The sequence below is a fragment of the Trifolium pratense genome, linkage group LG5 (genome assembly GCF_020283565.1).
Source record: "Trifolium pratense cultivar HEN17-A07 linkage group LG5, ARS_RC_1.1, whole genome shotgun sequence".
NCBI lineage: Eukaryota > Viridiplantae > Streptophyta > Magnoliopsida > Fabales > Fabaceae > Trifolium > Trifolium pratense.
The window spans coordinates 53,452,258-53,464,306 of NC_060063.1; the positions used below are offsets into that span (position 1 = coordinate 53,452,258).

Below are 12,049 nucleotides of genomic sequence, written 5' to 3' on the forward strand. Positions count from 1 at the left end.
CAACTTGAAATTATTGGAAACGTGATATCACAAATTGCACAAATAAAAAACTTTAAATATAAAAACTTCAAATAAAAAATTGAAATCAACCTAAATACGAAACTAGAAAAAAGAAAAACTTCACTTTGCTATATATAAACAACTAGTCAATGTTACAAATAAGTTTGGATCATCCAATACACTTTTGATAAGAATAATAAAACTAGTTACTACATACATACACTTGAAGAAATTAAAAACTATGGCTTACATATATCAACTATATTTAGAGCAAAGATGAACATCTTTGTGTTTAGCTTGTAGTCTCTCATTTGTTTCTTCAACTAGAACTCGAAGTTTGTAAGACTGCAAAACAAAAGAAATCGGGATAAGCACAATAATGGAGAATAGAATTCCCATTCATAGGTTTCTTCTCAATTAACAAAACACTTAAATTGTAGAGTAGTGTTTAATTAGGGGACTATGAGGTATTTATAATAATACTTTTAGTAAACTAAAATTTTGAATATATATCCATTTTTTTAGGTTAGTTTTGTTTTGATTATCTTATTTTTTTGCTTACAAATTATTATTTTTTTTTCTTGTTTTTGATGCAAAAGATTATTATTATTATTATTATTTTGGTAAAAAAAAATAAAACTAAATAATAGATTTATTTTTAATGAAGGAGCAAAAAAGTTAATTTAGTTTTATTTTTTGTAAACTTGGGTCATATTACTATTTGAGTCTGTCTATATATATATATATAGGGCTTGCTAATTAGTCCACCTAAAAATATGAATGTCTAAATTAGCAATGCACACATTTTCACTTTGGATCAAAAAACCATTCATATTTATTATTTAAAACTATAGTAACTCGAGGGATAGTTTTGTAACTTTCATAAAAAATATTCCTTAATTTGCACCCACTTTGCTACTTTACACCCACTTTATTTATAAACACCTATATGTTTGGATTGTATCAAATTGTCTTTTTAGATTTTCTAGGTTGCATATAGTTATAATTAAGTGAGTGTAAATTAACAAACGAATGCACAACATTTAATAAAATTTACCTAACTAACCCTCAATTTTCTAGTGTAAATAACTAAGTGTTAAGGGTTTTTTGTCCAAAGTGAAAATGTGCGCATTGTTAATTTAGACCTTCATGTTTTTATGTGAGTCTAAATTAGCAAGCCCCTATATATATATATGAAATTTTTTAGATAACTAACTGCGACACTAATCCTTTTTTGATGATAAATTCAATCATGTAGTGAAAAACTATATCTAGAGATTTAGAAGATACAACATTAATATGCACGAGTCTTTGAACTATTCTAAAAAGATCTACAATCTTTAGTGCTAGAAAGTCAAAAATATCAAACGCAAATTATATAAAAGTATGTTATTTATAAACCAAAACAAAGTAATAGGAATGTAATGGGAAAAGGGAAGGGAATGTAAAGCTGTTTACCAATGTATATTACATTCCCGGGTTGTCCCCTCGTGACCCAACAATATGGTATCATTTTTCATATAGTAATCATGTTATTATTTTTCAATTTGGTTAGTCAAAGCCTATTTCTAAAGCACAAAAATGTACCAAATTTAGAAAACTAAAACTATATTCTGTTGCATTATACATTATTTTCATTTGCATAACCTTAATTTGTTTGTTAAGATGCTAAAGTATTGTTTGTTTCAAAACCAATTCTAGTTATTTGATACGCGTTTTCAACTGTTTCATGTTCAACGAACATCCTAAGTAACAAACATTGTAAGGTGTAACGTATATTTCGATGTAAATAATAATAATTCAATTTTTACCAATTCTGTTTGTTTCTCTTCAACAAAAAACACCCTCTAACATGCAACCAACAACTCTTGCTTGTTATTCTCACTTACTACTCTCTTCCATTCCAACAAACAAAACCAATTTTTTGTTTCTAGTTTCATACATTAAAATTTGTTACATGTCTCCACCTTCATCATATAATGTCCACTTCATTGTTACCTTATTGAATAATAATTTCAATCTCAAATGGAAAAAAAGAATAAAGATGTTAATATGAAATCTTCATATAATTTCTTCGTTCTTTTCATTTTCTTTTTTTTCCCGTCTAGGTCTATTTCCGTCACTGATCATAATTCTTTTACACCTTTGGTTAATTATCTTATTGATTGTGGATCCCCCGTTAAAACTCTGCTAAACGATGGTAGAAACTTCAAATCTGATCGTGAAACTACTTCTCTCCTTTCAACGACCGAAGATATTGTAATTTCAGTAGATTCAATAAACATAACAAATATATTTCCTCCTTCGTCATTGCCTTTATGTCAAACTGCTAGAGTCTTCACAGAAGAATCTATATACACTTTCTACATCTCCAAAATCGGTCGAATTTGGATTCGTCTTTATTTCTTCCCTTTTTCTAACCCTACATACAATCTAACAAATTCTATTTTCTCTGTTCATACTGATCATTTTGTTCTCTTGCATGAATTCTCTCCTACTAATAACAATTCAGTTTTTTTCAAAGAATATCTTGTTAATGTTCTTGATGCTAGATTTTCACTCAAGTTCAAACCAAAGAAAGATTCATTAGCATTCATCAATGCAATTGAAATTGTTTCAGCTCCTGATACACTTATATCAGATTCAGCAACTCAAGTTTTTCCACTTGGAGAATTCAAAGGTTTGATGAAATCAGCTTTGCAAGTATCTTATAGAATAAATGTCGGCGGCCCTACCATAACTCCTGAGGTTGACACATTGTCAAGAACATGGGAGACTGATGGTTCATATAACATTTTTCCACAAGGCTCTATGAGTGTTTCTGTCTCAAATAAAAGCATAAAGTATTCACAAGAAAATGGTGTTAATCTTACACCATTGATTGCTCCAAATTCAGTTTATGCAACATGTGTACAAATGAAAGACACTGAAGTTATGCAACCAAAGTTCAATCTTAGTTGGATGGTGAATGTTGAAGAAAGCTACTCTTATTTGATAAGAATGCATTTTTGTGACATTGTTAGCACAAGTCTTGATCAATTGTATTTCAATGTATACATCAATGGGATTGAAGGTGTGGAAGCTTTGGACCTTTCATCTCAAACCAAAGCTCTATCGACCGCGTTTTACATGGATTTTGTGATTGATTCATCTAATATCACAAATGGTTCTATCTTGATTCAAGTAGGGCCACCTAATCTTCAACTAAGTACAACCAATGCAATTTTGAATGGAATTGAGGTGATGAAAATGAGCAATAGTGCTAATAGTTTGGATGGTTTTTTCTCTGTTGATGGAGAATACATAGGACCAAATGTAACATCCAAGGTAATGAAAATTATTGCTATTGTTGGCTTGGCATTGGCTGTGATAGCATTTTTGTTACTAGCAATAATGTATATTAGGTGGTTAAGGAGACCTCTAGATTGGGAAGAAAGTAGAAGTTTATCTTCATGGATTCTTCCTCTTCATTCGAGACGTAAGAAAAGTTGCAACACAAATTTAAACACATCTGATTCACCTAAGAGTAAGAATGGTGGTGGTCATTTTGTTCATTACTCTCCAAGAGGGCAAGAAAAGTTCTTCCATTTTGCCGAATTACAACGAGCTACAAATAACTTTGATGATAAAAGAGTTATTGGTGAAGGAGGATTTGGTAAAGTGTACCTTGGAATATTGGAAGATGGAACAAATGTTGCTATAAAAAGAGGAAGTGGTGGTTCAGGACAAGGGATGAATGAGTTTATAACAGAACTAAGCATGCTTTCTAAGATGCGACATCGCCATTTAGTTTCACTAATAGGTTACTGTGATGAAAACTCAGAAATGGTTCTTATATATGATTACATGTCTAATGGCCCTTTTCGTTCGCACCTTTATGGCTCTAACTTCTCTCCTTTGTCTTGGCAAAAAAGGCTTGAGATATGCATCGGTGCTGCTCGCGGTTTGCATTATCTCCATACAGGTAATTAATTGTTACAAATTACACAATCAAACAGATGAATATTTATCTCATATGTAAAATAAGTTTGATAGAACCAATCAAGTCCAGTGGTGATTGGCGCTGGACTTGGTAGGGAGGGGGCCAAAACTGACCCCCGAACCAGATTAGGCGGTCCAATGGTCCGGATACTGGTGGTGAAAACCAAAAAAAAGTTTGATAGAGACGGAAACTCTTTAGATTTCATATTGATCAACAAACTAATTCACTTTTATATTTGTAATACAGGTGCATCTCAAAGTATAATACACCGCGATGTGAAGACAACAAATATACTCTTGGATGAGAATTATGTAGCCAAGGTTTCAGATTTTGGTTTATCAAAAGCTATCCAAGATAAATCTCAAGTGAGCACTGCAGTTAAGGGTAGTTTTGGATATCTTGATCCTGAATATTTCAGAAGCCAACAACTAACTCAAAAATCTGATATATACTCATTTGGTGTAGTCCTATTTGAGGTATTGTGTGCTAGGCCAGTTGTGTGTCCTACATTACCTATGGAACAAGCTAACTTAGCTGATTGGGTGTTGCAACAATATAGAATAGGGAATCTTCACAAGATGATTGATAAAAATATAGTTGATACTATAAATCATGAATCATACAAGATTTTTTCACAAATTGGTGTGAAATGTTTAGCAGATCATGGTGTTGATAGGCCTAGTATGGGTGATGTGTTGTGGCATTTGGAACATGCTTTGCAACTACAAATAGCTTCATCACATGTTGATATTCCACTTATAGATCAAAGTACAAATGAATATGAAAGAAATGATGATCACTTACATGGTGTCACAAGTGATGAGTCTGCAAATTCTAGTTCAATTTTGTTTTCTCAAATGGTCAATTTTCAAGGAAGGTGAAGTTGGAGATTGAAATTATTAGTAATAGTTTTGAAGGTAAAATTGTTATCAACTTGTTGCCATTAAGGGACTTGAATTTTTTTTATATTAGTCCTTATTACTGAGCAACCTTTAGGATATAGTTAGGTTTACAAGAAGTTGGTTTGATCAAATAACTTAAATTTTTTGAAGTAGTGATGTAGGGAGAGAAAATCAATTTTCAAATGCAAAAATCGCAAATGATATGAGCATTTCTGTTTCTACATTTACATACGAGTTTGGAAATTAGATTTTGAAACCTACCGAGCGAAAAATGTTTTCCAAACCCATATATGATTCGAAACGTAGAATCCAAATTTTATTCTCAAAATAAAAACAAAAAATTGGGGCTAAGAGAAAGAGTGGCCTAAAAAAAATCCATTAGTCAACCACTAGCTTCTGTTTGTATCAAACCTAATTTTGATTGGTTTCTACACAAATACTACATGACATTTAATATAAGGCAAACTTTTTTTGACTAGAATATTTAATATAATAGTACTAGTATAAACTTGACTAAACTAAACTTTTTTTGACTAATCTTAACCATAAATAAAAGGAACCGACACTTTAGATTCGTATAAATGTGGGGAGTGGTTCATAGTGCTTGTAGCTATTGCAAAAGTGTCATTTGGAAATTCTAATTAAGTTTCAAATATAAATTCAATTAATTAAGAAAAGTTGATGTATTTCTCCTCAAAGTAAATAAATAAAAAATTGAGTATTTATTAATTTAAATTTTGAATCAAATAATAACTCATTGTTAGTTATATTTGAGATGAAACGGATTAACTTTGATACATAAATTTAATTTATATAAGCCCTTAGGTTCAGTAGTCTTAGGTTCGTTTCTGATTGACGTAAACTAAAAATAAATTTAATTTATATATATATTGTTATTATAAAGTAAAAAATATGATTGGTTGAGATATGTTGAAATTGAAGAACTTTTTACATTACAATGATGCCAATTAAATTCTTTACGTATAAGCAAAAAATGGTTTCTTAAATAGGGGTATTTTTGCTTTAGAATTTACATGCAGAAGAAGAAACAAGGTAACTCCAAATTAACCTTCAAAAGCCTACAACAATAATTTTGTACTCAATCACCTAATGGCTAATTGCATTTAAATTTCAGATGAAATGTCAATAAATATGTTGACATCACACCAAGGAAGAGAGTATAGACAAACTAATTAAAATATTGATTAATACTAATGTTTAATTAAATTATATATTCATATAATCCGTGTAGAAAGAGAATCAAATCAAATAATTAAGATAACTAGTCACCGCCCCGTGCGATGCACGGGTTTGAAAGAACGTCATATACATAACAATCATGGTTGTTGTCAATCATGGATGTTATGAGTCAAATGAAGTTAGTCATAAGCATATAAAAATTAAACAAATTGGTTCATTTGGCGGAACACCAAATTTATTTCAATCATGGATGCTGTCAATTAAGTAGATTAAGCATAATATATCATTGCAAATATAGGATGTTTTAAATTAAAGGCATCATATAATTTAATCTTAGTTAAGTGGGTTAAACATAATTGATCATTGCAAACATAAATGCAGACCATATGCACACTTCAAGTGAATCATCACACCGAATTTTATAATGGAACTTTCTATGACCCATGACATTTATAGAAAGATTACTACTATTTGAGATTTGAGAATAGATAGAAGTGGTATGGGACATAGGAGTGCTATTCAAAATATAGGTAGGAGAAATTTTAGTGATGATAGAAGAATTTTGTGAAGGACATGATAGCAAGTTCCAAAATAGTATTCTTCAACATATGAGAATTATTTCTACCTTCCTTTCCTCTCTCATCAACCTTCAATGTATAAGACTTTTCTAGGTCAATCTCATTATATCATATGAAGCCAAATTCAATTTACAAAAACAACCACATAAATTATCATTATCATGACAATATGAAGAAAAAAAAGTTTTAATGCACAATAAGGATGCAAGAGTACATTAGGATATACTTTAAAGAAAAACATCAATACATAGACTCAATCTATTTCTCTCTTCCTCTAAACAATAATTCAAAAATAATCACAACTCCTTTTTTCCATTAATTTGGTTGATAACTTCAAACTCCAGGTCCCTCCCTCTTTAGGAAGTCATGTCGCATATAGATCGAAGGCCCAAAACCAAATTGATAATCTTCTATCATATCCTACAATCTAAAGTTCCCTGCATAAAATTTGGAAATTCATCATATCTGAGATAAAAAGATAACCAAATTGATGTTCAAATGTTACAAATAGAACCACGTTGCTGCTATGTGACAAAAAATTTACCTCATTAGTATTGCTTGTATTTTTCACCTCATTAGTTTAAATGAGAACATGCATGGTGTATATAGAAGTTTTTCATCTATGTTTCAATCCCCACCACTTAAGCCATGCTCAATAAAAATCTCATTCCACCGACCAAACAAAACTAAAGAAATTCAATTAATTGAAATATCACAAAGAGACATAATCAGAGAAAATTAATGCAGAAGTTAGAATCTTTTTACCTCTAGCATTTCAAAAGGAAAAAAGGCATAACCAGGTAACCTATATCAAACACCACCAATATTTCCCCATACTATAATACTCTGCAATTCAAGTGCAAAAAAAAAACCATAAGAAGATAAAATATAATCAAATACCAATCAATTTTCCGTTAAGAAAAAGTCAATTACTTCAACACTCAACATCTCAAAATTATCTTCTTCTAACCCTTTATTTATTTAAGAGGAGATGAATAGAAAAGAAAATTAGAAGAGTGGTGTATTTGATCAATGAGAAAATATGTGTGTATTAGTGAAGGAGTTATTCAAAAATATAGGATTGGATGCTCAAGACTTCCTAAAAAGTATCAATGATGATGTAGTCATCCCTATAAAATAGTAGTAACCATACATACCTATCCCTCCTCCCCTAAAAAGTAGCAATTATGATTCGCCAACATGAGTTCCAAATTTATATGCACAAGTAAAAAAGGAATAAAAAGTTGCTTACAAAAAAAAATTAAGGGGTTTAGTTGCTTAATTAGTGTGTTTTAATTAGTGTGTTTCTAATTGGAATATCCCTAATCTCCCAAACCAACAAAACAAACCCCCAATAGCTACATCATGAAAAAACCACTTTTAACTTTCATCGTTAACACATGGAATTAAGGATCATAATGTTTAAATTAGGAAGGCTTTGTTGATAATCAGCTCATAAATTTTCATACAACTCGCCTGTGAAGTGTATGTCCTGAACATCATGTAAAGCCCAAGAGAACCAACTTTAGGCATGTATTTTTTTCATATTCTCATATCTTCCCTGCATGTGCTACTTTAAACTTACATAGAAACAAATCAATAATTATTTGGTATGCACCTAATTAGTGATAGTTATGGTTATAACAATAACAAACATGTTATAAGCAAACATAAGATAATAGAGCATAATATACATGACATTAAGTGATGACAGGTCAAAGAGGCAAATAGGAAACATAATAGAGCTGGAACATGACATATAAGAGCCTTACCTCAAATGATATCAATATAGACCATGTAATCTATTATAGGGAAGTTAAATAATAATAGTTGTAACACTTCATTGCTTCTAAAAATTCTAAAATTTGCATGCACTTGAAATATATCACTTAACAGAATCAGAGAATTAATTACTCATAATTCTCTCTTCAACAGTGAATCCTAAAATAGTTTTGATATGCATAAATGGATATAAAAGAGTATTAATGTTATCGCACTTACCATGATGGATTCAAGAAATCACATATCAAAACCTACACACAAAAACTACAAAATCAGAAATTGTCAAAACCCCAATGTAAAAATAACCATATAAGTACACTACAAAAAATGATTGAATAAAGTGCACTAACCGGGTTAGATAAACAAACTTACTGCAAATCTTCAAGGGTGGCATCCATGACCTTACTTATCTTGCCATTTTTCTCAGTTTCTTTCATATGATTTTTTTAAACGACATGACCAAACATCTATGACAGAGATGAAATTAAAATTATAAGATATAATCAATTTAGAGTTAAAAATGAGTCATCCGTGTATAACCATATCTAACTATACATCATTATACACAAATGAATGGCATGCATGATGGCTGTATAAAAAATGCAAGATTTCACTCAAATGAGAACCTTGCATTTGCTATTGACATATTATATGCATTGCTGCTTCCTAACTCATCAATGTGAGTGGAAAATTTATTCTTGTTCTATAATTATGCAACAAAAAAATGACACATGAAACATATAGAATGATCTGTCATTGGTTGAAGCACCTGGAAATATATTTATATGGTACTATATATATAATCATATCTTAGAAGAATCAGCAGTGACTCGGCTAAGGGCAATGGCGGTCTTTGAGTCAGAGGGGCGCCCCAAATGCTTGCCGATGAAGTCGCCGGCTGACATGAGCTTTTCAATATCGACGTTGGTTTTCACACCAAGACCATTAAGCATGTACACAACATCTTCGGTAGCTACATTTCCCGAAGCCCCCTTAGCATATGGACAGCCACCAAGACCAGCAACTGAAGAATCAACTGCGCTTATTCCCATCTGTTTATATGAATACAAACCAATGATGTCAATTAATAACTGTGACTACCAAATCATAAAAAGCAGACCCAATTTAAACCTATATTCTTGAAAAAATATGCTTCTGATTTGTTACAGTTGGAAAATCCTGAATTTGCCAGTCATGTATCTCAGGCTGTCCGATCTAAAGATAGGATTGCTCATGTTTCAACTCAGTCAAGCACATTCAAAGTATGCAGTTGCAACATGATCTGTTTGATCTTAATAAGGCAGCCCTGAGAAAAATGGCTGCGGCAAATTCAAAATTTTCCAACTGTCAAAAATCCAAGTGAATTTCCATTAATTATAGTCGTTTGAAGGTTGGTTAACTTACTTGGAGGGATACAAGAATGTTTGAAAGGGATTGCCCATATGTGTCATAGAAGTGAACAGCAAACCAAAAGCACTGGAACTATTGTGCCTGATCACGAAAGAAACAGAAAATTCTCAGAAAAAAGAATGTATATTCCAGATTAAGAGAAAAAAACACAGTTTGGCATTAATCTCACAATTCTTCCCAGTCTCAATTCAATATTTGACAGATGTATACTCTTTTCACTGTTTTCAATTATTTGTAGAGAAATGGTGAGAACCTAAGGTTTTTCCACAAACAGAAAATTGGCAACTAAAAACCTAAGGTTTTTCCACAATCAGAAAATTGGCAACTAAAAACCTATGCTTTATTCAATTCTATATTTGATAACCCTAGTTTTGAGAGGTGAAAGGTGAAACAACAATCTATCAAAGCCAAATACTTATACCAAATTAAAAATCCAGAATATTCACAATTCACAATCACAAAGTCAATTATGAGTATTTAATTTATGCAATTGAAACCTATATTCTTACCGGCGGTGCGATCATAAATACCGACTTGATTGCAACCTTAATGCCCAACCCTACTGCAAAAATCAACAAACAAAGTTAAAAAAAAAAAAAAAGTAATTGAAATAGAGGAAGGAAAATCGAAGAATGATAAGAGAGAAAGAGACCACAAACCGCCACAAGAACTCTCTCGGCCGGAACTCCTCCTCCTCGCCGGAACTTCTCTCCCGCCGGCAAATATTTTCTCACTCGGCCATATTTCCCTTTCCTTCCTTTCTTTTCTTCCCAAACTCTTTCTTCCCAATTTCCCTCAGATCTTCATCTTCTTCGTGAATGGTAGAAACCCTTTTCCTCTTCGATTTCATGCGCTCCCTTTCACCTTCAACAACAGCGAGCGCTCTTCTTTTCTCCTTCGCTTCTTGCATGCAAGGTTGGCACTATCGCTGCCTTGGTCTTGATCCCTAAATCAACCAAACCCTAATCCATCAATTTTCAACATTTTTTCATAAAAATTCAAAATTGTTTACCGATTTCATCATTTCATTGCCTCAATTTCATAGATGGTGGTGGAGGTTGTTGTGTGGATGTTATGGTGAAGGATGAGATGGAGAGTGCAGAGAGAAAGAGAGATGAAAGTGTGAGAGGAAGGTGAGAAAGAGCTAGAGCGTACGAGAGAGAGAGGGGGAAGAGAGAGAAAAAAAACTCCACAAATGAACAAAAATTGGGAAAGCAATCTTAAAACCACAATTGTTTCCATAAACCACTTGTGCCAATTGTTTGCATAAATCAGCAATACCAGTTGTTTGCATAAACCAGCAATACCTGTTGTTTGCATAAACCAGCAGTTATAGGAGAGGTCCACATGAGACATCTGGCAAAGAATTATTTGAATGAATGTAATGAAGAGGATTGAACCCTAATTGAACCCTAAAATGAAATGAAACCCTAAATGGCATGGCAAGATGTGGTTGGTCAGAAGAAACAAATGTAGGAGATTGATTGGGCAAGAATTTAGGGTTTCAAAATGGGGCTTGCAAAACCACTGATCCTTTATTATATTAAGGGTGTGTTTGTTTCATGGATTCTAAACATATTCCTGGGAATCTAAGGCTGGAAATAAAATTACCCGTGTTTGTTAAAATGAAACCAACAATAGTTCCAAGGAAATAATTATTCTAGGGAAATGGTTTTTTCCCACGTTGCCAGGATTATTAATCCCTTCTAATAGACGCAGGAATATTTTATTCCCAAGGAACAAAATCAGTTATGTATAAAACTACCAGCCTACACCACTATCTACCCACGATTTCACAAATGTTCCCTCTTTCTTTCTTTTATTTTTTTCAAAAATAAAATATATTAATTATTTTAAGAAAAATTAAATAAAAGATTCCTGGGAATTAATGATGTATCCAAACACTTTTTTGAAAAATTTATTCCTTGGAAAAGTCATGCCAGGAAAAGTTGTTCCTGGGATTAATTTTTGTAACCATGAAACAAACGCACCCTAAGATGTCCTCACTCATAAGGGTCAAACTAGCTTAGTTCAGCTCACCCACAAAATCATATTAGCATTACTAACCATAAACACCAATGACATCAACTCAAACAAGTGGCGGTGACACATATAATTGAGGGGGTGCAATTGAATGTTAATATTATACATTAATTTTGTCAAAAAAAAAAACAAAAAAAAACTATTTTAATTAA

General features: G+C 31.9%; 1 protein-coding gene and 1 long non-coding RNA gene across 11 annotated transcripts; one reads left to right on the forward strand and one right to left on the reverse strand.

The window, feature by feature from the left end:
* Positions 1 to 2,025: 2,025 nt before the first annotated feature.
* On the forward strand, positions 2,026 to 4,863 carry LOC123886897 (probable receptor-like protein kinase At5g61350). Its single transcript, XM_045936171.1, has 2 exons — positions 2,026 to 3,964; positions 4,229 to 4,863. The coding sequence occupies exons 1-2, from the start codon at positions 2,026 to 2,028 to the stop codon at positions 4,861 to 4,863; spliced, it is 2,574 nt and encodes an 857-aa protein (XP_045792127.1).
* Positions 4,864 to 6,832: 1,969 nt separating this feature from the next.
* On the reverse strand, positions 6,833 to 11,303 carry LOC123883779. Of its 10 annotated transcripts, none has more exons than XR_006800458.1 (8): positions 10,507 to 11,299; positions 10,364 to 10,416; positions 9,849 to 9,935; positions 9,214 to 9,496; positions 8,817 to 8,911; positions 7,428 to 8,695; positions 7,207 to 7,348; positions 6,833 to 7,099 (listed from the first exon to the last, which is right to left on the reverse strand). It is a non-coding gene; the product is annotated as an uncharacterized LOC123883779 (long non-coding RNA). The 10 variants fall into 10 exon arrangements; XR_006800456.1 differs by having other exon boundaries at positions 8,795 to 8,911; positions 10,507 to 11,298; XR_006800457.1 differs by having other exon boundaries at positions 7,207 to 8,695; positions 10,507 to 11,300.
* Positions 11,304 to 12,049: the final 746 nt, after the last annotated feature.

Bases quoted from the DNA above. Each gene is read 5' to 3' on its own strand.
- LOC123886897 (XM_045936171.1), top strand. From the start codon at position 2,026: ATGGAAAAAAAGAATAAAGATGTTAATATGAAATCTTCATATAATTTC. The intron at 3,965-4,228 runs GTAATTAATTGT...TTTGTAATACAG, and splicing joins TTTGCATTATCTCCATACAG to GTGCATCTCAAAGTATAATA.